Source organism: Fusarium flagelliforme (genome assembly GCF_020744385.1).
Source record: "Fusarium flagelliforme strain FIESC 12 MPI-CAGE-AA-0113 chromosome Unknown B0J16scaffold_6, whole genome shotgun sequence".
Lineage (NCBI taxonomy): Eukaryota > Fungi > Ascomycota > Sordariomycetes > Hypocreales > Nectriaceae > Fusarium > Fusarium flagelliforme.
The window spans coordinates 3,169,645-3,193,649 of NW_025763508.1; the positions used below are offsets into that span (position 1 = coordinate 3,169,645).

The window sequence follows — 24,005 nt, forward strand, 5'->3', positions numbered from 1 at the left end:
AGCCTCTTCAGTCCACAATATGCCGACCAGGCAAGCTGGCGCAGGTACAGTATCAACAGTACTACCTTAGTTAGATTGGGACCCGCCCAAGTCAAGCAGATCGTCATTTTCACATTCAGGAGCCAAGCCATCCCCAATCAGTAAGACCGAACAAACAGCCAAACAAAGATGTTCTGTTTCCCATCCTTCGACCAGTCAGACTTGAAACATTACTCTTCCACCATTACGACCTCACACTCCTTTACAAACACTCTTTTAACAATTGAACCATGAAGTGGCTTCACCTTCTGTCGGTCGTCGCTTGCGTAACCGACGAGGCTTATGCATTTCCCTCTCATCTTCATGGTGCCGTTGGACATCTTACTGCTTCCAGGCTGTCGAGCGTAGTTGATGAAGCCGTCCGCTCAGCACATGAGAAGAGGCTGTTGTTCGATGCAGGCAACGAACCGATCGATGTAACCGGCAAACACGAGTTTATACCCCCGGACTTCGAGAAGGGCGACCAACGCGGACCCTGCCCTGGACTCAACGCGTTAGCGAACCATGGTTACATCAACAGAAATGGCGTCACAAGCTTGGTAGAGACGATTGGAGCCATCAACAAGGTCTATGGAATGGGTATCGACCTCGCTACCATCCTCGCAACCATGGGCGTAGTCTTTGTCGGCAACCCTCTGTCGCTCAATCCTGGTTTCTCTATTGGAAGCACCGCCAAGGCCAAGGGAACCGATAATATCTTGGGTAATCTTGTTGGACTATTGGGAAAACCCAGAGGTCTTGTTGGGTCCCACAACATCATTGAGGGCGATTCGTCCAATACTAGGGCCGACCTTTATGTCACCGGCGACGCCTCTACCATGGTGATGGACCAGTTCCAGTCTTTCTACGACATGGCATCTGATGAAGGTACCTATAGTTGTTTAATTGTGTTGATTTGAACCGTACGATTTGATCGCTGACCTTCAAAACCTTTCAATAGAAGGTACCTATGACTTCGATACATTCGCCGAACGCGCCAAGATTCGCTTCCGCGAGACTATCGCTACTAACCCCGACTTCTACTATGGACCTTTCACTGGAATGATTGCTCGCAACGCTGGATACTTCTTTGCGTGCCGTATGCTTTCTAACCATACAAAGGGCAGCCACGAAGATATTATGGGTAAGTTTACCACTTATACAGAAGCCAAAGATGCTAATCATCTAGACCGAGCAACATTGAGAAGCTTCTTCGCCGTCCAGAAGGAAGGCGATAAGCTGACTTATAAGCGAGGATGGGAAAGGATCCCAACGAACTGGTATCGTCGGTCTGTCGACTACGGCTTGATTGACTTGAACTTGGACGTCATCTCTCTGATCACTAAGTATCCCGAGCTCGGAAGTATCGGCGGTAACATGGGAGAGGTCAACAGCTATGCTGGTGTTGACGTTAGCGATATCACTGGTGGAGTTTTGAACCTCACTAAACTTCTCAAGGGCAACAACCTCTTGTGCTTCGTCTTTGAGGTTGTCAAAACAGTCAGCCCTAACTCTCTTTCTGGCCTTTTCTCGATTGTTGCGCCTCCCCTGAAGCTTATCACAGATGCTCTTGGTACTGCCCTTTTAGACCTTCCATGCCCTGCCTTCAAGGATCTTCAAGTAGGCGGAGAAAGCTTTTCCAAGGGAATCCAGAAGAAGTTCCCTGGCGCCAAGATTAATGCTAGTCTTTAATTTATAGTATCTAGTACTTCGTATAATTCCAACGAAGATACCCTTTTACTCTTGGATTCTCTACTACCCTCTTATTACTCCCCATTCAATCCATGTCTTAAGTACTGTATCCCGTAGCTCTAGCTGTTGCTCCTTTGTCAAAGCAGGTTGCACACACCCTCGTCTCTTTCTAGATCCTTCAGTCTCAACAAGAGAACAATCTCCACTCATATCGGAAGCCAAGGTAAAAGAGCGAACCTCGGCGTTAGCCCAGTCAGTTGCTACACCCCTCATCAGTATCAGTCCTTGTCTATTGTATTGAGAATAACCCACCTTGAGGATTGACGGCGTTGACCCAGTCATCCGTCAGAAAGTGCAGGAAACAACCATGCGAAACCACGACGATTTCAGCTTCAGGCCTTTCGCTCAACCATTGTCGGACCAGCTGAGCCCTCTCTACGAGGCAAGCTGCAATTGGGGCCCATTTTCCTTGCTGTATCAAAAAACATGGTTAGACTTCTGAACGGATGTGAAGATTTGAGGTCACATACCTTGACGTACCAGTCCGGCTCGACAAGGCTGAAATCCACAGGCAGACCATCGAAAATGGCTTTGATATCAGGAAGAGGACTACCAGTATCACAGACCAGCTCACTCGCTTCCTGAACCTCTGGCAAGGCCAGAACTTGCATGCCGCCTTCAAGCTTTGACGGGAATGCCAACAGAGCAGTCTGGATAGTACGTCGTAGTGGCGACGATACGATGAGTTCAACGTTGACCAGTTCAGGGAACCTGGTGGTAAGAGCCCGTGCTTGTTCCTCTCCAAGAGGGGTCAGTTCGGGATCAGGAAGACCATGGTTTGCGTAGCTGAGGTTGTGAACGCCCTGACCATGGCGCACGCAGTGGATGATCGGCGGCATATTGGGTAAGGGTGTCTTCTCAAATAAGTTGCGCTGGTATAGTGGGTGAAAGTTTAGAGGATATGGCTAGGACGCTGAGGTCTTGTCGAAATGTTATTCACGCACGCTCATGGGACCCTGATTAGGCAGGAGGTACGGGACGCGCGGGAAGCGGGGTCATGATAGTCAGCGTTTGGATCTGCAAATTCATTCCAGGATGGAATCGCATGATATGATGTCGTGCATCTACTTTATTGTTTTTACCGCTTTACTTAACTACACTAGAATAAGGAAAAGTTAACTACCTTATCCAATTACTCTCAGCTAGGCTGCCCTACTTATTAGCTTCTTACTACCGAGTTACTGATCCTACGTGGAACCCTGTTTGGCCTCTGAACTGAGAATCCTTGTTCTTGGTGAGTTGACTTCTGCCTACCGAAGTTCCATAAGGTTAGTAGGCTCCAGTCTAGTATCCGCTTTTTAGCCCTTGAGGAGGATGTAGAAGGAAGCTGTGGCGGCGAAGTTGTAGCGACAGGATGTGGTGGTGGAGCGGCAAATATTAAATCTACTTCCCGGAATGAATAGTCGCCCCATCTTGGGCCGAGTGGTCTAGAGGCCTCGGCTGAGCTGGCCACAGATACAGAGTCTAAAGATTGTCCTGCGGTCTGGTCTGACAGGCCTTCACTGTCCGTACTGGATGATGAGCAGTCTGCAGTTGACGGTGTATACGAAGAAGACAATAAACCCGAGCCATGAGAACGGTCGTCGAAGAAGCGGGATACCTCACCAGGGGCGGTGGGAATGGGCGATCTCGGGGGGCGGTAGAAGCGTGAACTCAGGGAGGAAGTAGAATGGTTGAAGCCATGAGGCGATGCATCACGGGAAAGACCACATTGGTTATCAAAGGGTCTATGTTCGCGCGGCAGCATTAATTCCCTGTTACTCGATATGGCTGCGGAAGGAGGATCATCAGTCTGCCAGGGTCTATGCGTTTCGCGACGCTGCAGCTGGCGGAGGCTAAAGACGGGAGCATCCTGAAACTAGTTAGTATCACGAGAACGGCACCGCGAAGTTCTAGAGAAAGGGAATTGTGTATAGAAGAGCTTACATTTTCAATGCCCCGATGTTGCTGAGCAAGACGGTATAGATGCCAGCATGAGGGTACAAACGAGATCCCTATTAGCCCGACAGCGAATAGAGATAGCGCAATATAGGCAGAGACGCTCTTTGCGCTTAGCATCTTGGACGGAGGGAATATGAAGGGCACAAAGCACGCAAGAACAGCCAGTCTTAGTAGGGTAGTTGCAAAGCCGACTGACAACAATGAATACGGCCTAAAGATTCGGATAGCAACTAGCATTACAAGCTCGCATACCACCAAAACCGCGAACTGCAACACTCCCCACTTCTGCAGCCCACCGATGGTAAGACCCCTTACGATGTTCAATACAAACAGAACCATGACGTACCCGTGCTCGCGCCGTGCCTGCTTCTCCTCTTCGAGATCTTGAACACCGTCTGCTCCGACACGTTGGTGGCGAAGTTTGGCCTCGAACACCAGCGCGCCTAGGCTTTCTGAAGGTAGACGCACCGCGAGCCAGGCAAATGCTAGCAGGATAAGGAAAAGAACAACAACTGTAAGCATGATATGGCCTGCGCCAAGACTGCCAGAAAAGTTCAGCTGGTAGGTTGATAGCGCCACGAGCGGAAGGGTGATATACGAAAGCACAAGCTTCAGCACACCGTTGCTTACACGCATCGCAGGTGTCTTGTCACGAGGACCCAACAACGGCAACCCTAGAACATTTCGTGGCCTCAGCGTCTCGAGCAGCCAAAGGAACACGCCCAGCGCTGTGGCGATGATGGCGATGAAACACAGCATAAGCAGCCACGCGTCACACGTCATGGGGGCACCGACCATCTGTGTCATGACCTCGAGTCCGGGGTAGCCGCCGTAGGTGCCGTTAACCTCGTACAAACCGTCGTTCACGCCAGGGTATGTCGATGCTATCCTCACCAACCCAGCGATCGGCGCGGGAACGAAGCTCCTGATGGGGAGCGCTAGATCGGCGAAGAGGGCAAACCAATTAAGGTGGCCGACCGCAGCTGGGTAGAAGCCTGGGTAAGATAGGCTGAGTCCCCCAGTCAGGAAGATGAACTGGAGGAAGTGGAGGCAGTCCGAGACAGAGGGAAGGACAGTCGCGGTGGGGGGCACGTCGCCGCCGTTCTCGTTCTGATGTTGCAGCCCGGGCACCGCTGCCATCGTTCGTAGAATAGAGACAAGGACTACAAAGAGGAAAACGACCAGCGACCCGTAGCGCAGTCCACATGAGATGGCCGGGGGTATGGCGGGCGTCATGAGGGAAGCGATGCACGGTGTATCAGAGAAGACGGTGGACTCGAGCTGGGCCTCGAGCCGGAGGGTCGAGAGTGCAGGCAGCTCGCCGATATCATCATCAAAAAGTGTCATACTCACCCGGCTCGAATTGACGGGCAGTTGGACGGGCCGGTTATCGCCGATGAAGTCCTGGCAGTTGAGCTGCATCCTAGTCTTAGCAGAGAAGCTCTGTCTGTTCCAATGGAGCTGCACCAAGGCCTGAGGCCATGCATATTTGCTGATGGCCGTAGCACCTGGTGTGTCACGGCAAGTGATTCCACTTTGGTGTCGGGTCAAATTGAGATTTAACCGCGACGTCGCCCCGTTTCTGGCAAGCCGCGCGTGTAGCATATATGGTATGGTTCCACTGCCGCGACTATCATCGCAGAGCGACCATTGTAGAAAGGTGCTCGTGGTCGGTGCGACAAGCAAAACGAGCAGAATAAATAGTTTACCCATTGGCGCCAACATCGTTGACCACCTCCATTGATGTTGACGGATAGGGGATTTTAAGTCGTGGTCGAATGCGCTACACCATCCATGTAAATTCAAATAAGTGGGCAGGCTAGTATCATTTTCCAGTGGAAAAAGAATTGTCCGGTGGTTAGAGTAAATGCCTGGTATCTACGCTTGGGCGTACTACTGCCAAGACTCACGCACTTCGTATTGGACAGAGCGAAGCTTGGCACTTCCATTCAACAGCTGATAAATGAGAACAGAGACAGGATGAATCCGGTAAAAGATAAAATGTGAAAGTCAGAAGGCTTTCACAGAAATATATAAAGAAAATTTTAAGACTCTATAGCTAGTAGTATTCTCTCTGCTGCTACTTCGTACGTAATTATTAGCTTATATAAGCAGTATGTCTTCAAGCTCATCCTTAGGAAACTTAACATCTCGATCCATTTGACAATATAATCCTAACCTCTCAAAGCAGTATCTGTCTGCCTGACGCAGATTTAAAGTTGTGTTCCCGACTCTCCGAAAAGGCTGAACTCCATCACATAAGGGCAGGTCATTCTCCGCTACCTTTGCTACAATAAAAAAAATCTTCACCTCACCTGACGCAGAACCGTCGCCGGAATTTGAGAAAGCCAGCGGGATGGCTACGTAAGGCGTCTCGCATGGACCATTACTCACTAAATCAGTAATAAGATGAGGACTGTATACCTCCCGCTGATCTTCCCAGAAAACAGAGAGATCAAAGTTCGGCCCCTCCGCATGGAGTGAAATTTTAAAGTGTGTGTTTCCGGCTTCTTTGCTCAACAGGAGATATTTCCTTGCCCGCAACAGGATCCAGCCGCCAGTTACCTTGCCAAAAGGGCTTTCATGCGACTCAAGGGCCACATGCGCATCCTGAAAAGTGGCCAGAGGATACTCCACAGAGTGAAACCAGATCACAGAGTCCAATGAAGCCCAAGACCATGTGGGCGCTCGATACTGGCCTTCTCGTCTCTGGTAACCCTTCCTAATGTCGAGCCCCCAGCAGAGGTCAAAGATGATGTTGTTCCGCCATAAGCCAGCCAGGTAGCGATTATCGATTGACGTGGGTGCTGCTATGTTTGAGAAATACTCTGCAATCCCGGCTATTGCAGGGAGCTTGTCGCTTTTCACTGTCAGCTTGCGCTGAGAGTATAAGGAGACGACTTGCTTCCAATCCGTTGCCCAGGAATTGGGAGTCGGCAACTTGTATTGCCAATTGAGGCGCGATGGACTTGCTGAGCAGCGGTCTTCAGTTATAAATGCCTCTTTGCACTCGAAGACCACCTGTGAGCTATCGAAATGGACTGTACGAGGAGAGAGGTAGCGCTCCTGTAGTACCCAGCCCCGACCTGTCAGGGGTTCATCCTCAAGGCGAGCATAGCGTGTCGTATCCCCGACATTTCTAATATGTAGGGGGAAGATCAAGATCTCTCCAGAAATTTGGCCGTGGCGGAACGGAAGGGCGATATAGTCTCGCTGAGTGCGCTCCCCTAGGAAACCCTCCGAACTGTTCGCCGCTCGGCTTGCTCCTATTGTGACAGTGGAATTCCCGTATACCTTGGCCATGCGAGCCGACTCACGTGCCCAGTCAGTCGCGTCGTCCTGGAATATACATAAGCTATCAATCCAGAGATATGATATCCCAATTTGGCTGACGATCCAGACGGCATCTTGGAATGTCTTGGGGAGGTCAGCTGTATTGATCCCCTTTGCCAAATTCGTGACGGAGCCAGTATTGAGGGTGATTTGAGGACCGTTCCCCCAACAGTGGCTAAGCGCTGCATACCCACCTTGGATATTCATATTTCCCTCATGAAGCGTAATTGTCAGACCATTATCGTCAATTCTCAGTATCCTGGTTGGAGCTTCCCCATTTTCATCTCCAACATGTCCATGTCTATCTTTGCAATTTTGTATTAGATCGGGAATTTCAGCCAAGATGGAAGAAAACTTGGGATCTGAAGAGACCGGTCGTCCATTGATCACACACGCTAGTGGGCTATCTGCAGAAAGCGTAAGCGTGACTATTCATGTTGCAGTATCTGGGCGATTCCTTTGGGCCCCTACCTTCCCTGACACAGACTCCGGCACCACCCATGATGCGGCACTGGTGTCCAAGTTCGTTGTGGCGGCCGATGATCTGAAATCCATCTGCCTCATTCCTGCCTGACAGCCAAAACGTGTAATGCGATTCAGGGATTTGCCGGAAGCCTAAATCGTTGAATGCCTTAATTTTGATGAGTGTTTCTGATACACAGCACTCAATCAATCGGCACAGCTCACAGCACCTTGCACTAGTCTCGAGATTCTCAAAGTTCTGCTGATGAGGCACAAGAGCCTTTTCAAAATCAGTACCCCTGCAGTCCTCCGCATCGTAGCTGTAGAGTCCAGGCCAACTAGAGAAGGGCTCAGGGTAGACTTCTATATCTGGCTGTAGTATGATATTGAAGTTGATGTTGAGGCAAAGACTGCAAAGAGACATTACTGACAAACTGCGGATTGAACAACGGAAACGAGAGGAAGGATAGAATGTAGACTCCCAGGCTAGGGCTTCTTTTTACTGGCAACAGGCGACTGTGGAAGTGATGATAAGCACGGTAGTGCGTTAAATGGGGTTTGGAGTTATCTGAGTGAAGAGACCCTCAGCAGTTGTTGCCTGAGGCCATATAGGTATCACCTGCCCCGCGGCGGAGGCTGTAGAGATCATTCCCGTCAGATTTTCACCGTGTCAAGCCGGAAGCATGTAGCGATAATTCAAGACAGGCTCCAGAAGCGTAGTATTTAAGAGGTTCTGTGTTAGCTCTGCTATTCCTCAGGACCTGTTAGTGGTCAGACGTAGTTAAAAACCATTCTGGATGCTATAGATAGGCGGATGAAAGGATATTTCTTATAGCCACAAAAATCAGAGAAGAAGGAACATTTCTAAAATACTACACAGCGAACTATTGAGATTTTAATTAGCTACGGGCGCATGTAAAATTCAATAAGTAGAATATGCCTTGCAATTGTTGAGACCCTACCTGGTAGAGGCTACCGAAATAAGACAAGATCACTTTTATCAATACTTACATCAAGCTGACCTGCGATCACGCCACCAGGATAAAAAGAATGATATGATATCTGCGTCTAATGCATCGTTATTTTTTCTGCTTTGCTTGGCTATAAAAAACAAGGATGTGGTCGAAATGCCACCTTCTTCAAATGTGCCGACGGGGAAAGTCCCCCGATGCGCATTCGCGGAGCACCAGGATTGGGTTAACATCCTATTGGCTAACATTGAAGCCGGCAGGTGTTGTTGGTTCAATATGTTGGTTGAACATTTTATGATAAACGATAGAAAAGATCTCCTCACTTAAATATCTCTTAAATTACATGACTTCTCTTCCTGTCCGCCCTCACCGTTTTTCTACACAGCTTAGCACTATTCAACAAGATGTCTAGTCTAACGTCTCCTCAAAAGCCTGTCCATCCTGGGCCGTCATCGCCTGAAGCTCCAGCAGAGCCTGCGGAGAACGAAAGCGGTCTTTTACCGCCACAGCATTGGGCACAATTGAATGAGGTGAGCGAAATAGGCGTTAACATTGGCATTTGAAAAGCTAAGCTAATATGACAGGACGCCGATGATCAAGATGACGCTGACTCAATCCTATCCGACAACGGTAGCACAACTGCCTCTTTGACGTCTAGTATTCTGAAGTACAGAACTCTCCATGGTAGGCTTTACCAAAGTGAGAAAGGAAACCCTGACTACTGGTTCGTCGACACGTCTGTCTACAATGGCTGGCCATTAACTTTGACGCAGGGGCCCCATTGATGAGACTGGGCAGGCAGCCATGGACATTAAGTGAGCTATACAACAACTCACAGAAAAGACCTGAACTAATTATATACAGCCACCATGTGCTCACTCTACTGATGGGAGACAAGCTTTACTTGGCACCAATCTCGAAAGACATCCAGGTAAGCAAAGATGGTCCGAGTGCGATGTCCTGGCTGACGAGACAAACAGGCAGCGGCAGACATTGGAACTGGAACAGGTATCTGGGCCATGTAAGGCTCCTAGACCCCAACCGGCGAGTACATAAAGCTTACAACGATTAGCGAATTCGCAGATAAATTTCCTAACGCTTCGATTATCGGGACTGATCTCGCCCCAATCCAACCAGGCTGGGTTCCCCCGAACCTCGAGTTGTGAGTCACTACCTGCTACTGTTTTACGGCACGATGTTAACAACGCGCATAGTCAAATTGATGATTGTACCAAAGAGTGGACTATCCAGCCCTCTTCACTCGATTATGTTCACATGCGTTGGCTTGTGGGTAGTATCGCTGACTGGACAGCTCTCTTTAAGGAAGCTTACAAATGTCTCAAGCCTGGTGGTTGGGTTGAGAGCTACGAGCCATCTTCCACTGTCGAGAGCGACGATAACACTGTCTTGCCTGGGAGTGCAATGAGTCAGTGGCAGAAATTCTTTGTCGAAGGTGGACGTAAAATCGGTCGTCCTTTTACTGTATTTGAAGACGGACTTCAGAGGAAGGCTATGGAGGAAGCTGGATTTGTTGATATTGAGGAGAGAAACTTCAAGGTACGTCCCGACGTTCGGGGTGCTCGCTGACTCTGAACCGGCGGTTTTAGTAAAGTTGAAAGTCACTAATAGGTTACAGAATCCAGTTGGTGGATGGCCCAAGGACCCAGAAGCAAAGGTCGTCGGGCAGTATACGCAAGCAGCTTTTGAGGAAGATGGTAAAGGGACGGTGTTGCATTTTGCGACCGCTTTGGGATGGAAGGAGGAGGAAGTCAGTGTCTTTATGGCTCAGCATCGACGCGAGATTCGTTCGCCTAAGATTCATGCGTATTATAAGCAGAAGGTTATCTGGGGTCAGAAGCCTGAGGCTGCTTAGTTGGGCAATAGTGCCACAGATATCACTGAGCATGCAGCTATTTCTTCCGCTCGATTCTAGCTTTTCGTGTGGTACAGACATTGGCATCATGGTTTTGAGAGCAAAATGTTCTTTATTTAACTGCTTGTCTCTTCACTTTCCTCCTCCACTAGTTTCAACCGTCAAAGAAGAAAAGGTAGTCGGCAATGCTATGCAACTATTTTGGCAGCGGAATGAAACCACGTAGCTGCAGTTCTGCCTCGAGGTCTTCCGGTTGTATCTGATTGACGGAAACTACATATATGTCTCCGATCTTTTCCCAACAATAATTGCCTTCCCCGTATATCGCCTTTAGGCCTTGCACAAATTTAACCTGATTGGCAATGACGAACAGTGGTGTTACTCCGCGTGTGTACTTGTAGCTTTTAGTCTGAGCGGTTGTGGTACCCATTTTGAGAGTTGGTGAATTGGTGATAAGTGTTAAAAATGAAATTCCGTTTTCTGTGATGCTGGAATGCTTTGGCTGTCGTCGCTGTGCTGAGTTTTGACGTTGACATTGTTTTGAGGTAAAATTCTCGTCTTGATATACTCCGTGTCTAGGTTTTCGTCACAGTCGGGTCTCTGTAGGTAATCAGTGAACAAGATCAGCGCATCTGTTAGTGATACAGGGTGAGTTACGATATAGCGACTGAACCGCTGAATAAAGGACATAGTGACTCAGCACTCAGCTACGGTTAGTTCTGATCAACCCAACCTGAGGGCTCAAGCGACTCACAAATGTTATGAGCTTTGAGTAGAGGCGCTGATTCAATGGTACGAGTGTTCTACATGAACTCGCTGTGTTATTGCAACTCATGGGGGGTCTCTTGTATGCCTCAAATTGAGGTTGTTAAGGATTGTGGTGCTATGAGGCTTCTTGTGGTGTTGTTGAAACCTGAGATTGAAAGGTTAGTGTGTTATCAATGGCTGTGGTTAACATTGTGCTGCTGTGTTATGTCTCCATAGAATTCACTACAGCGTAGTTGAGAGTACCACAAGGTTTTAGATACACGCAGGTGGACAACAGAAGAATTAACACCTAAGGCTTAGGGCACCATAATAAAGTAGCCTAAATGCCTATCTAAGTTGGCATAAAGGGAATGAATTCTGCTACTCGGGGTCTGCTAGTGACACATCTGGTGATGCGATGGGCAGACGACGTGTAGTCCACGGGCGACATGCTGCATGCCTCGTATTGGCATGTACCGATCCGCCTCAGAAGGGCGAAGCTGACAAGAATATTACATCTAGATGGAAGTTGGAAGTGGCTAAGCTGGGAGAAGGTTGTTGGGCTATATAACAACACTAGTCAGAATGTAAGGTAGATCAAAGGTTAGAACGACAGGCTATTGCTTTGAGGTTACTGTGCAGCTAAATGTCTTATGAGTAAATCAATCAGAGCCAATTGCCTTTTATTCATGTCGCCTATAAGCCACAGCGTCAAAAGGCTTACCACAACCAAGTCGTTTAACATCCGAACAATCCGACAAGCCATTGTGTAAGCAATATTTAAGATCTACAAGGGTCTTCCCTACTCCGGTTGGTAGCGAATGCAATGCGAAATGGCTGCTAAGCTGCACATCCTTCAAGCTTTACCAATATGAGTTAGGCCGCATTACTACGCGCAGTACAGCCCGCAGGGGAATTAAATGTTAGCTCTTTACTTTGGTCCACTTTGCCTTTAATTCCAGAAGAAAATAGTAAAAAAAGCTAGAAAATTAGAGAAAGATAAGTTATACTACCAATTAGTAGCTAAAGACTTTAAGGATAGCATTTTTCTATTTTAAATAAAATCTATTATAGAGTAATTTAGTAAAGAGGATGGCCAAGTGGTAAATTCTTGTCTTGCGCTAACATTTAACACCTCTGCGGACTGTATGTACTGGATTCATATCCCTGCTAATTGAAGCTAGGTCTTTCCCCGTTGGGACGTTTATACGACATTTTGCAAGCATAGAGGATAGCCGGATATAATTTATAACATTAACCCGAGACAAGTCTTATTATTAAGTCCAGATCGGGGAATAGCCGGCATTTGAATCAAAATAGGAGGATCAGCTAGTGAACTTTCCTTGTGTTTTCTTTGTTTTCTGTTTCGATCCTATTTTCTCACTGGCCCAATTTCCCGGGACGCATTGACCTGTACCCACCGCAATATTAAGGGAGGGGCATTGAAAGTATATGAATAAGAGGCTGAGGGCTACCAGCCGCCAAGCTAAATTCTTCTACTGTTTTCCTCAGCTCCGTTGATGTCGAGCCTTTGTATTCTAGCTTCTTAATTGAAAATCAGATTGTTGACCCCATAACAGAATAAACACCATGTCTTTTTTAAAGTCTCGAAAAACGGAACAGCCTATCATTCGGCGGCTTGGTCATTTGTAGGTCTAGGACCGACTCTAACCTATGATAGTAGCTTTCTGACAACTGATCCCCTCAGCGAGCGTATGCAGAATGCATTGCAGACGATGGACTTATATCGCGGCACCAGCATCGCTTGTCTTTACAACATTCCCGAAAGCCTTCAAAATCCTACTTCTCATGATGATCTCGTACAAACGGTGGAACTCGCCGTAGCAGACACCATCGACCAGCATCCCCTGCTCCAGGTTGGGCTTGTCAACGAAAAAAGCAAGCGCGTCGCTTGGAGTCGAATAGACCAGGTGAACCTGGCAGACCATATCGAATGGCAGCTTGTCAATCAACTCGACAATTACCAAGATACGTTGAAAGAGCTTACTCAACGGCATCTGGATACCAAGTTCGAAAATCGTGCGACCCGCCCAGGATGGCGGTTGGTGGTCTTGAAACTCGAGGAGCAAAACCTACTTAAGATCATGTTCGTCTGGTGCCATACTAATTGTGATGGAACCGGAGGCAAGATATTTCACGAGTCTTTGCTGCAATCTCTGAACTCGGTGACGACTAGCGCAAGCCAAATTTCACTCGAGAACCATATTTATCAGACTACAGCTTCAGCACATAACATGTTGCCCCCGCAGGAGGTTATTGCCAAGTATCGGATCACTCCCAAATTCGCCCTCAATAGCGTCTGGCATGAGTTGAAACCCCCAATGTTCGTTTCAAAGTCCACCTATGTATCCTGGGCGGACATAACCAGAACCCCCTGCAAGACGCAGCTCAGAACCTTGACCATCAGACAAGCCACCCTCCAAAAGCTTTTGACGGCTTGTCGAAGTCACAAGACGACGTTGACAGGTCTCTTGCACGGAGTAACACTTGTGTGTCTTGTCGGTCAATTGCCCGAGAGCAAGATTGCTTCAATCATGGCTGAAACCCCGCTCAGCCTGAGACGTTTTATCAAGCCCGAAGCCGAGGCCTCACCTACGATCGACCCCAAAAGGTTGATCGGTAATTATGTAACGAAAATGGAGCACCATTTCGGGAAAGACTTAGTCAACAAGATCTGGAGGCTGACTCAAAGTGTTGATGTGGAGGAACTGTTCACTATCCTAGAGAACGACATGTGGGCCGCGGCTGTTCTTGTACGCCAAGAAATACAAGCCAAACTTGACCTTGGATTAAAGAATGACCTCGTCGGTCTAATGGCTGTGGTTGGAGACTGGGAAAAGTACATGGAGGACGAAATGGCAAAGCCCAGAACTGCCTCGTGGCTGATCACTAACTTGGGCGAAATTGATGGAGTTTGCAAGTCAGAAGACAAGTCATGCTGGTCTATCCAGAGAACCAAGTTCTCTTTGGCTGCTGGAGTCACCTCACCAATGTTCAACATCAGTGTCATCACTACCAAGGGCAATGACCTCTGCATTGATGTTAGCTGGCAAGATGGTTTGATTGATTCTGTCATTGGAGATCGACTGATTGAGGGTATTCACAAGTGGCTGGATTACGTTGCCCGTAGCTAGAGTATAACCCAGACGGCGAGGTTTCAGGGATATCCGAGCTTTGTACAAGACTGACCATTGCTTTTTGGTGTTGTTATAGGGCGTGGCTTTAAACGGGCCACCCCAAAGGGATCCGTTGCCCACGAAGATATTTGAGGCAAGCAGTATTTAGCTTAAAGTATAGTTACGTAATAGTAATGCATCATTTTGCTTTAATATACGGCATGTGCTTTTCGAATAAAGAGCGTTTTTTTGGTTTAGGTTGTATTGCAATTACTTCTGCTGGCGAGAGTGCATTGTGCGTCAAATCATACAAAACAACCCAGAGTTTGGCTGCTTGCTCATGCCAATCACATCATCAGTCATTAAAGATTCTGCGAAGTTCATTAATGTTCCCATACCCACACTCTATATGTACTCTAAGATTATATATATTTACATGGCCCATAGGTGTTGTAATATGGTCATTTTACATATCGTCTGCGTTTGCAGCCCATGGGGAGTCAGCGTGGTAGTTGATCCTTCTTATGATCTTGGTCGTTTGTTCCGCCAGTGATAGTGTAAGAACAGTGTGCGGCAAAACGCGTGCGAGATGGGGCAGAAAGCCCTTATAAATGGCGAAAAGGCCTTCCGTTCGTATGGTTTTTGAGACACAGTCGAACATGCTTGTGTATAGATTACCGTTCTGATTGTAGAGGCGAGACATGATGGTGTCTAAAGCCTTCAGTCTTAGTTTTGGCTCTGCAATATAGCGAAATCAAGATGAACTCACCTGGTGGATGCATAAAACAACAAACAGCGAAACCGCTTATAGCGCTACTACCAAGATGCAAAAGTAGTCCCTCTTCCAAACTAGCAGTTTCTTGTAGTTTTCGCTTAATGAAGAAGTAGACAGGCAGCTGAACGGAACTACCGAAACCCGTCCGGATCATCGCAGCACTTACTCCACGGTAAAGGCCAGGGATGCCTTCCGTGCGGTAAACCTTGACCAAACCATCGCCTGCATTGCGGTATAGATGCTGGGTTCCGACAGGGAAGGTCGTTGAGCAACTCTGTAGACGGATCTTGATAAGGGAGAATGGGCTTGCAGCGGCAGCGCCAAGCACGCCTGATGTGGCGCCACATAAGATGTTGATCGGGAGGCTCTGGACTTTCTCATCATTGTAGAGCAGATTGCCCAGTGAGGCACGCATGGGCTCGTAAAACCCTAGACGGCAACCATTGAGGAGGATCTGATAGACGTAGGCGCAGCCCAGACCGCGATAGAGGCCGCGAACACCCTCATGTCTCAAAATGACGCCGACGCCATGAAATGGTCCGCGATAATGCTGATCTCGAATCGTATTTGCTTGAAGCTCGCCTTGAAGCTGCATACTGCATTAAAGTTCATATCAGTATGTTCTCAGGATCAGGGTTGGTGGACACTGGTAGCTTACCGGATCTTCACAGTCTCGAATGGGTGGGTGGCCGTGACGGCACCACAAGCTGCAATACCACCGGCCAGAAATGCACTTGTCGTGGTCAACGGCGCCTCTTTCGATGTGTGCATCGTGCTACAAGCAATATCGGACCGAAATTTGTTCTGAAAGCAGAGATGTAATCGACTGATGTTTGAGAAATACTGTTATTGATGCCTTCAATGGACTGCAGATTTCACTGGTAGTTGTCTAATTATATTGAACTCGGTAAGATTGAACAACATCACATCGCGACGAGAGGATTATGCAGTCAGGCTTAGTATACGCCAGAATACTACGTAGTAGTTGGGAATCATTGGGCCAGCCAACTACGTAGCGTAAGCGCGGCTGATAGCCTGAGGCCCCATCTCGCAATACGAGCTATGATTCAGATGAGGAGTGAGAAAGAGATACGGGTCAGACGGATCACCTAATGAGAGACCCAGGCCTATCAAAAAGTGTGTTCTCGCCAACATCAAGTTTCACAATTGCAAAGAACACGGACGTTTCCCAATCCAGGAAGGAGTATTACCCTATGTTCACGCAAATATTTAGTTATACCTCTACCGGTATGTCTCCACGGCAGCCAAACTTTATCCCCCTACATTATGAAACTAGGTATGCTCATCCTCCAAAAGAACTTGGGACCTAGCAGATGAAATTTTGTCATGACAGATTCGACTTCGTTAAATCACAAGTCGTCAAGTGTACTGACTTGTGACTCCCAACTACCTAAGTAACAGTGCATCATCCTCAAAACATGGAAGCTAGTTGCATCATCTCATTGGACAACGTTTCGCCTCCAGCATTCCGGTCTTCCCGTTGCATCTAACGCAATCTGAAATAGGTTGTAAGCTGACAAGATAGGCTTTAGCTAATTAAGCGTGGGCAGTGAGGTATTGAGGCGTTTGCTTGAGACCTGCACCACCGTGGCAGACAGGACAACTGCGTCATTCGAGTTTCTGCATGGCTTGAGCTAACCTATATTTGAACCAGTATTCGGTAGTACCGTGTCAAATACCGGCACGTTGGTGCCGCCGTGGTTCGATTAGGATTAGTCATTGGAGTAACCGAGCCCAGACTAATGATATCATTCCCAGGCCCGCTCTGTGTCGTTACTTTTGGTTAACATATTTTGAAAACTCTGCGCAACGTTGATTTTATTGAAACCCGACTAAGGGAGGCTCGAAGCTAGCTAGCTAGCTCTGTGACATTTTTAAAACTCTAGGACGTCTAAGGCCCACGAAACTGTGGTGCATATGGTCGCCTCAACTAGATTGGGATTTGTTTTGGCAAAACCTAGCTACTTAAGTACCGCGCAATTGTGAACTATCAGCCGGGCGGATCCAGCCATATATAGTCTAAATCACACAATGCTAGGCCGTGACTCAGCATCGGCTCAACCTCACCCGCCATAGTCCAGATGGTTCTTACCGTTTATTGTATATCAGTCTGAATTGAGTTAGCATAGCATGGATATCGTTTAAAAGTAGTCGCCACGTGTTACGCATGTGAACATGGAGCTTCTCCTACCCTGTAACACCGATAGGGGTACAAAATAAATAAGCAATACATCCTCACTAAACATGGCTATTAACAGGTTCCCTTGCACGAAAGGAAATGCTCTCTCCGCAGCTGTATCATCGCGCTCTAAGTTGCCCATTCCAGAAAGATACAAAGTGCTCATGCATCCTGAAACTGGGCTGCATAACTCAGCGTTATGCAGCCACTTTAGATTGTTGATGTTACCACGACTTTGCAGCTCGGCTTTGAGATCGAACGGATGTGGATTATTGACGTGAACTATATACATGTCTGTGTTATCTTACATTTGGGAAGCAGAGCCCTGGGAGCCTCAACCACTCCCGGGCACCACCGTTAACGTCAGCCTATTCCGGCCTTGACCTTACAGTCATTTTCCATACGGATCATTCCGCGGGCCTTTCTATCTCTACGGGCTTATCCGCGGATCTCAATCATCAGATGCCAAGATCTCCACATAGGGAAACTAACTTGTGCCAAGAACCTCTTAGAAGCATAAGCGGTAGAACTAAATCAGGGTAGCTTACTGATATTAATGCTAATTGGTCTTAAGTGCATGATATATCCTATATCTAATTCTCTTGGTCTTACTTTTTAATCTTAACTGAGGAATGGTGTAAGCCGCCAAGGGGAGTGTGTAAGCTGCCAAGCTAAAGCTGCTGAGCTCACAGGCGCTGGATAGTTCTTTTAATCATCTTCTAGATAACGGGATAGCCTGCGTTCTTAAAGTATATATATCGCTGAGTATACACTCATTCAATTAGCCTATCATCCCCAACAACAGTTGTCTACCACTTGCTTAACACTCTCATCACCACATTTATCTTGAGACGTTAAGATGCAACCTCCAACCTGCATCGCCTTGATCCTTTCTCTGGTGACCGTTGTCGCAGCCAGTCCTCACCCTTTGGTTCCATCTATCATCAAGCGTGGAGAAGAAGAGGTACACGTTTTCAATCGAGATACTCCTCTCACACCCGACGACCTCATCATCGCCGAGAACCATGGGGTAAACATTACTGAAAGTACGTATTCTACGTCCGTTACTTTGAGACATTACAGTCTAATAAAATCCAAGTGTTCAAACACTCTGTGATCAAACGGCGTGGTAAGGAAGATGTGACCATCTGGGTCGACAACAGCTTTGAAGAGACGCTTGATCCTGAGGAAAATCCAGCGACACCAAAACGCGCCGTTAAACCCCTCGACAATTATGTCTACTCGAATGGTTGAGCACAGGAAAGATGTCAACGTCACACCCACGTCTATAACGATGACACAGGCCCTAACGCTCCCTGCACCGGAGGTCTAGAGCAAATGAGAACCTGGGTAAGTACGAACATCAGTCATTACAGCTGGTCACTGACACATTCAGGCCACAGAGAATAATGGCGTCTTCTACTTTGAGGCCTCAGGTAATCCATGGCGCACGCTCGTGGTAGCAGGGACCAATACCGGCTGCAACGGTCGTATCCGGGCGCAAAAGCATGGTACTTTGGGAACGCCTGGGAATGGTATTGGAAACGCGGATATCTACAATATTGTGAATGGTAGCTTGGGGCGTTTTGGGAAGATTTATGACGGGAGATCTCGAATGCGATCTCATGGGTATTCATGGTGTGGATTTAGCCATGGAGTGCGTATGAATTGGCAGGTCACAGATTGGCCTAACAGAATCTGAGTGATCATCGCTCTAGAGCTCTAACAGCCACTAACTTAGTGGAACTGGATATAACATTTGTTCACTGGACGGATTACAAGTCAGCTATACAATCGTTAGAGTTAGTCAAGCAATTAACCCATAAATAGCATCATACAAGAGTCTGAAGTTTGACGTTAATGATGCTATTGTTATTGGAGCGAACTGATCAACCTGGGCCGTATTGGAAATGTAATTAAATAAGCAACAATTTAGAGTACTAGTTACTGCAGATAAGAAATGATATCATACTTCTTCTGAATGAAGAGTACATGTGTTAAAGACAGATATGTAACTTTTACTATGCTGCGCCTTAATTTCAACGACATCGGCTTACACAGCAACAGAATGGACCTTATGGCGGACGGGGGCCTTTTCATCATCATGAGTTTCCTCCCTGACGATGGCAGCTCCCACATCTGCGTGATCCACGCCACCAAAAATTGCATCCATGTGCTCCAGAGACACACCCTTGGTTTCTGGGATGCAGTACCAAACGAAGACGAAGAGAACCACATTAATAGCACCAAACATATACATAGCGTAGCTGCCAAAAAGGTTAGTATCGACGTTTCAGACAGGTTTCGGGTAACCTACAATCCCTTTGCGCTGAGAAAGATGGGGAAAATTTGTTCTGGAAGATTTGTTAGTTGCCAGGTATGTCAAAGTGGGAAAGAAATGCTTACGGAGAATGATGCTTGCGATAGATTGGCATTGAGTGGTCATGGCGACAGCTTGCGCCCGAACGTTCATGGAAAAGATTTCTGAAGTCCAGATCCACACTGTCGCACCCCAAGAAGGCTTGAAGAACAGAGCAAACAGGAACATCAAGAACACAGTCGCGATACCCACACTCGGAGGCTTAGATCCATCCTCGAGAGTCGGCGTCTCGGTGACTACAGCTGCGGCGGAAAACATGCAGACTGCCAGACCGGCAACGCCAATGAGGAGTATAGGTCTTCGTCCCACCAAGTCCGCCATCCAAATAGCGTTCAGCGTGAAGAGAATGTTAAAGGTTCCACCTAAAGCGTTGATGAGCTGGATCTGGCTGTTTGAAGTAAAGACCTTCTTGTAAATGATGGTGGAGTAGCTTGCGAGGGAGTTGTTTCCGGTAAGTTGTTGTCCAATATTGATGGCAGCCGCGAGGACTGGACAAGTTAGATAATGACTATCAACGGTATCCAAGAAGACTTACGCATGCGCTTTCTCACAGATCTATCCGTCCACAGCAACTTGTACCGGTCCCAGGTGCTGTTTGTCTGTTTCTTCTCGAACGCAATGGCCTGTCGTATCTCCTCCAGTTCTTGGGTAATAAGGTCTGGGTCATCGCGAATTTCCGAGAGGACTTTGTGAGCGTCTTGGAATCTTTCATTCTGGATGTACCTGTAGATTGGTGAGCATTGCGTTCATGATAGAATTCCATCTGCCTCAGCCAGTGGGGTGCCTAATAGCATACCATCTTGGAGTCTCAGGACAGAAGAAAAGTCCCGATATGATAACGATGGGGCAGAAGATCTGAAATAGCATGACAATCTTCCAATCCCAATCTCCAAGGCTCTTGGCATTCTTGGAACACGCGTAGTTGATCCAATATGCGACAAAAGATCCTAGGGCGAAGAAGAGCTGCCAGAAACTCATGATAGTGCCCCGCAGTTTGGCCGGTGCTAGTTCGTTGATGTAAACTGGTCCAGCCGGCATCATCAATCCCTGGCCAAAGCCGGTGATGGCACGACCGGCGATGAAGCCGCCAATGGCCGGAGGTGTGAACGTCGAAACAAAGGTCGATATGATAACAAAGGTGGCACCAGCCCACATCGTCCACTTACGACCAAATCCATCTGAAATTAAAGCGGAGAAGAAAACGCCTGAAGAGGAACAAGATGAGAATGACGCCAGTGGCTCGGAATGATAGATCATTACCTGCGACGATACCGGTCACACCCATGGCGGTATTGACCGAGCCAATAGTAGATGGAGACTGAGCAATGAATTAGTCCAGGTCAGGGACTAACGGCCCGAAGAAAGAAACATACGGGATTACCAAAGTAGTTCATGAAATGAACTGACCCCTGCGCTGCATTGAAAGTAGACGAGTCATATCCGTTTACCGCCATGCAAGTGCACGCAACAAGGCAGCAGAACCAGAGGTTCGCCTTCTTCGAATTAAAGAGCATGATAGGCAATTTCTGCTTTGGATATCGCAAAGAACAATGAGCTCATACCAAAAGTGGTGTTGAAAAGAGTAAAGTCATAGAGTAAGCAGGGCTCCACCATTCCTCTTATGTATGCCAACGAGTGGGATGTAGAATTTTAGCCGGGTCTAGAAGCATTGCAGATTTTTAGCGACCCAAGAGTGGTTAGTAGTGTCTCGACACCCGATCGGTTGGTGCCGCAAGTACACTCTTTTGGCAAATAAAGACGAGGTCGGCATCCGAATTGCCATTGCGACAGTTCTTCGCTGCGCCTCATCAATACATAGAGGTGAACCATCCCGCTTTGCTTATCCATAGCAAGGGACGGCATCCCGCCGGAACATTCTCCCTTCACCTACCCTGCTCAGTCCAGCACGTGCCAGATGCTTACATCGTCTGCTAGCGGGGTCAGTGTCCGTCGTCGGAGGAAGAGCCAATCAGCCAGGATAACCCTGGTAAGACCCTTCAGCCACCTGAAGAAGCGTCGGATAATCGGCATACAGGGCGTCGTCGGAGAATCAGCCAATCAGTGCATGTCATGCCCGACATGTGCAGAGTCAGACCCTTCATTTATTTCCCGCCTCCCGGTTTAACCTATCATAACTAGAGCGAAGAGAGCTTAGTTTCATTGCTAAAGAAGACGTTACACAACCTTGTTGCCACCTTCTGGCCTCTGATTGCCTACATTGCGAATAGCTGCATTTCAGCTTTTGATCGCTTTTGAAAGGGTAACAACCCTTATTGCTGCGCCCCTTCTGTGGCTTTCGCTTAGCTGATGGCTTCTTTTACATTTTGGGGGCGAAATGTGAGGGACCTTTGAGCCTTTGATGATCAACTGATGACAACAGATGCCTGTATTATGCGCTGGCAGGTATCCGGCTTGGCAGTTGACTTTGTACTGGCGATAGGCTATCGAGTAGATAGCATAGGACGTGTATGAGACTGTTCTAAATTTACTGTTAATGTTTTCTTGGGCAATTGGTTCCAGGCTGGTTGTTAATAGGAAAATGCCAGTTGAAGAGAAGAGGCCATGAAGCTCTTTATTGTTATGGGGAATCTAGTCAATAAAACCAGATACGATTATGTCAGCGTATTATATTATATGATGCACTTAAGACTTTTTAAACGCTTTTCCTGCACTATCTTCTCGCTGGCTATTTAGGACTAATTAATATCCTGTGTACAAAATATGATATAAAACAGTAATTAAACAACATGATTCGTTCTCTTGAATGCCGTACGTGCGGCTTCAGTCTCATTCTGTAACACCAAGTCGTCAATATCTTTTTGAAACGACAACAGAGATTCAGTAATATCGCTTGTACTCTCGGGCGTCGGTATACCGTCGCCGTATGGACTGAAAAGCTCTGCGCCATCAGGTTCCCATGTCGATACATTAGTCTCGAATAGTAATGGGGAAAATGAACTGGACCACTTCATGATCGAATCATATCGTCTAAAAGGTAATGAGCTGGCAGTAGGACTGGCCAATTTGAAGGCGGATCGACCTAGATGGTATTGAGGGAAGGATGTTCGGGTATAGAGCATGGCGCATTGGCAATTCCTCTGAAAGATGCCGACAGGGACCGAGAAGGCAGTATCTGCGGGATATCTTTGAGTAACGTAATAGGGCGCCTGGTCGTCGTCGTAGCGGAGTAAGTGGTTGGTCGGTAAAAGGTCGTCGGCCATGGGAGGAGAGACAACTGGAGGTGGTATCTGATGCGGCATGTGAAGAAGAGAATAATCCGTTTGGATCAGGCAATCGAGCACAAAGAGACTCCAGTAAACACAGCGGCATTCTTCGTCCTCATAAGGGACATACGCGTCCCACTCCGCTTCAAGGTATTTTCCAGGGCCCACGTGTAGGACCAGGGCCATAGTATTAGCATCTCCAATGCTGATGTAAGCACGTCCGAGATCCCCATGGCTATACTCGTAGAATGCGAGCAGAAGCGAACACTGAATAAGCTCTATACTTGGGGTGTTGAGCGTTCTCAGGATACTTAGGATTTGCTTGACAGCCCGATAGGTTGGCATATTAACACCTTCTTCACTCATTGACTTTACTGAGTCATCTTGATGAGCGAAGAGATGCATGCATACAACCAAAAGGGCAGTAGCAGGGTCTTGAAGGTCCTGATCGGAAATAGAGTCGAATCCATTGCTGTTGGTGCGTAGGGTGAAGAGTTCTGGGTGAACTATAGTAAGATAGGGATTTATAGTCTCCATGTAATGTTTGATAGAGTGACTCGGGGTGGTATTGCGTGAGTAAAGGAAGCTCAAAATCATAGAACTAGAGATGTCGAGGAATGGCTTAAACATCCCCTGCATGTGTATGCCCTCAGATGGAGATTCCATTTGAGCTTCTTGACTGACCGAGGAACCAAGGGAGTCGGATGGAGATTTTGCCAGGTTCTCGGGCCGTGTAATAACAGTGACTAAGGGCGTATATATAAAATCATAACAGCACGTGCCCTTAAGCCTAAAAAGTCAGTCACAGTAATAGGTGAGCTGGAAATACTATGGCATACCTTTTACAGCGCGAGCAACTGGGTAGCGATTTGTCGCATTTCTTCTTAGTACGTGTGCACCTTTCACAAGCTCTGCAAGCTTTCTTTGGCCCTTTTGAAATAGTAGAAACTGGTAAGGACGATGTAGAGCGGAGGTTGATAGATTTGCGTGAAGAATGCATAGTGGCTTCTTGCGCTTGATATAAGTCTGACCTCAGACGAGTTCTAGTAGATGTTAGTTTCATGAATGGAGATATTGGTCTGAAGAGATCCAGATCCAGGCACATCGTGCTAAACATAAACACATACCTTGAGCTGGGCAGGTTGAATAGAGATTTAGCAATAATCAATCAGATTAGATAAAGCTTGTAGAT

General features: G+C 47.5%; 10 protein-coding genes across 10 annotated transcripts; 4 read left to right on the plus strand and 6 right to left on the minus strand.

Annotated features, from left to right (window-relative positions):
* The first annotated feature begins 156 nt into the window (after positions 1-156).
* Positions 157-1,906, plus strand: B0J16DRAFT_179734 (Chloroperoxidase). Its single transcript, XM_046122573.1, has 3 exons — positions 157-906; positions 980-1,162; positions 1,208-1,906. The coding sequence occupies exons 1-3, from the start codon at positions 270-272 to the stop codon at positions 1,708-1,710; spliced, it is 1,323 nt and encodes a 440-aa protein (XP_045980618.1). The 5' UTR covers positions 157-269; the 3' UTR covers positions 1,711-1,906.
* B0J16DRAFT_179737 (histidine phosphatase superfamily) lies at positions 1,742-2,733 on the minus strand. The gene is made up of 3 exons (XM_046122574.1): positions 2,241-2,733; positions 2,023-2,182; positions 1,742-1,970 (listed from the first exon to the last, which is right to left on the minus strand). The coding sequence occupies exons 1-3, from the start codon at positions 2,607-2,609 to the stop codon at positions 1,774-1,776; spliced, it is 726 nt and encodes a 241-aa protein (XP_045980619.1). The 5' UTR covers positions 2,610-2,733; the 3' UTR covers positions 1,742-1,773.
* Positions 2,734-2,801: 68 nt separating this feature from the next.
* B0J16DRAFT_348096 (uncharacterized protein) lies at positions 2,802-5,127 on the minus strand. Its single transcript, XM_046128671.1, has 2 exons — positions 3,697-5,127; positions 2,802-3,622 (listed from the first exon to the last, which is right to left on the minus strand). The coding sequence occupies exons 1-2, from the start codon at positions 5,056-5,058 to the stop codon at positions 2,930-2,932; spliced, it is 2,055 nt and encodes a 684-aa protein (XP_045980620.1). The 5' UTR covers positions 5,059-5,127; the 3' UTR covers positions 2,802-2,929.
* Positions 5,128-5,802: 675 nt separating this feature from the next.
* On the minus strand, positions 5,803-8,021 carry B0J16DRAFT_348097 (heterokaryon incompatibility protein-domain-containing protein). The gene is made up of 2 exons (XM_046128672.1): positions 7,516-8,021; positions 5,803-7,451 (listed from the first exon to the last, which is right to left on the minus strand). The coding sequence occupies exons 1-2, from the start codon at positions 7,928-7,930 to the stop codon at positions 5,815-5,817; spliced, it is 2,052 nt and encodes a 683-aa protein (XP_045980621.1). The 5' UTR covers positions 7,931-8,021; the 3' UTR covers positions 5,803-5,814.
* Positions 8,022-8,881: 860 nt separating this feature from the next.
* Positions 8,882-10,350, plus strand: B0J16DRAFT_387873 (S-adenosyl-L-methionine-dependent methyltransferase; the record flags this gene model as incomplete). The annotated part of the gene is made up of 8 exons (XM_046131704.1): positions 8,882-9,007; positions 9,062-9,201; positions 9,251-9,292; positions 9,342-9,408; positions 9,458-9,498; positions 9,550-9,639; positions 9,692-10,034; positions 10,114-10,350. The coding sequence occupies 8 exons, from the start codon at positions 8,882-8,884 to the stop codon at positions 10,348-10,350; spliced, it is 1,086 nt and encodes a 361-aa protein (XP_045980622.1).
* Positions 10,351-12,604: 2,254 nt separating this feature from the next.
* On the plus strand, positions 12,605-14,459 carry B0J16DRAFT_348098 (alcohol acetyltransferase-domain-containing protein). Its single transcript, XM_046128673.1, has 2 exons — positions 12,605-12,746; positions 12,806-14,459. Exons 1-2 carry the CDS (start codon positions 12,688-12,690, stop codon positions 14,250-14,252), a joined length of 1,506 nt encoding a protein of 501 aa, XP_045980623.1. The 5' UTR covers positions 12,605-12,687; the 3' UTR covers positions 14,253-14,459.
* A 241-nt stretch (positions 14,460-14,700) lies between these two features.
* B0J16DRAFT_323510 (mitochondrial carrier domain-containing protein) lies at positions 14,701-15,780 on the minus strand (the record flags this gene model as incomplete). The annotated part of the gene is made up of 3 exons (XM_046125777.1): positions 14,701-14,945; positions 15,004-15,605; positions 15,668-15,780. 3 exons carry the CDS (start codon positions 15,778-15,780, stop codon positions 14,701-14,703), a joined length of 960 nt encoding a protein of 319 aa, XP_045980624.1.
* A 2,288-nt stretch (positions 15,781-18,068) lies between these two features.
* Positions 18,069-19,104, plus strand: B0J16DRAFT_403458 (uncharacterized protein; the record flags this gene model as incomplete). The annotated part of the gene is made up of 4 exons (XM_046132717.1): positions 18,069-18,255; positions 18,309-18,458; positions 18,513-18,559; positions 18,606-19,104. 4 exons carry the CDS (start codon positions 18,069-18,071, stop codon positions 18,909-18,911), a joined length of 690 nt encoding a protein of 229 aa, XP_045980625.1. The 3' UTR covers positions 18,912-19,104.
* A 28-nt stretch (positions 19,105-19,132) lies between these two features.
* On the minus strand, positions 19,133-21,171 carry B0J16DRAFT_348101 (general substrate transporter). Its single transcript, XM_046128674.1, has 7 exons — positions 20,963-21,171; positions 20,850-20,907; positions 20,386-20,794; positions 20,125-20,312; positions 19,616-20,077; positions 19,527-19,563; positions 19,133-19,476 (listed from the first exon to the last, which is right to left on the minus strand). The coding sequence occupies exons 1-7, from the start codon at positions 21,101-21,103 to the stop codon at positions 19,263-19,265; spliced, it is 1,509 nt and encodes a 502-aa protein (XP_045980626.1). The 5' UTR covers positions 21,104-21,171; the 3' UTR covers positions 19,133-19,262.
* Positions 21,172-22,327: 1,156 nt separating this feature from the next.
* B0J16DRAFT_273151 (uncharacterized protein) lies at positions 22,328-23,691 on the minus strand (the record flags this gene model as incomplete). The annotated part of the gene is made up of 2 exons (XM_046123626.1): positions 22,328-23,603; positions 23,660-23,691. The coding sequence occupies 2 exons, from the start codon at positions 23,689-23,691 to the stop codon at positions 22,328-22,330; spliced, it is 1,308 nt and encodes a 435-aa protein (XP_045980627.1).
* Positions 23,692-24,005: the final 314 nt, after the last annotated feature.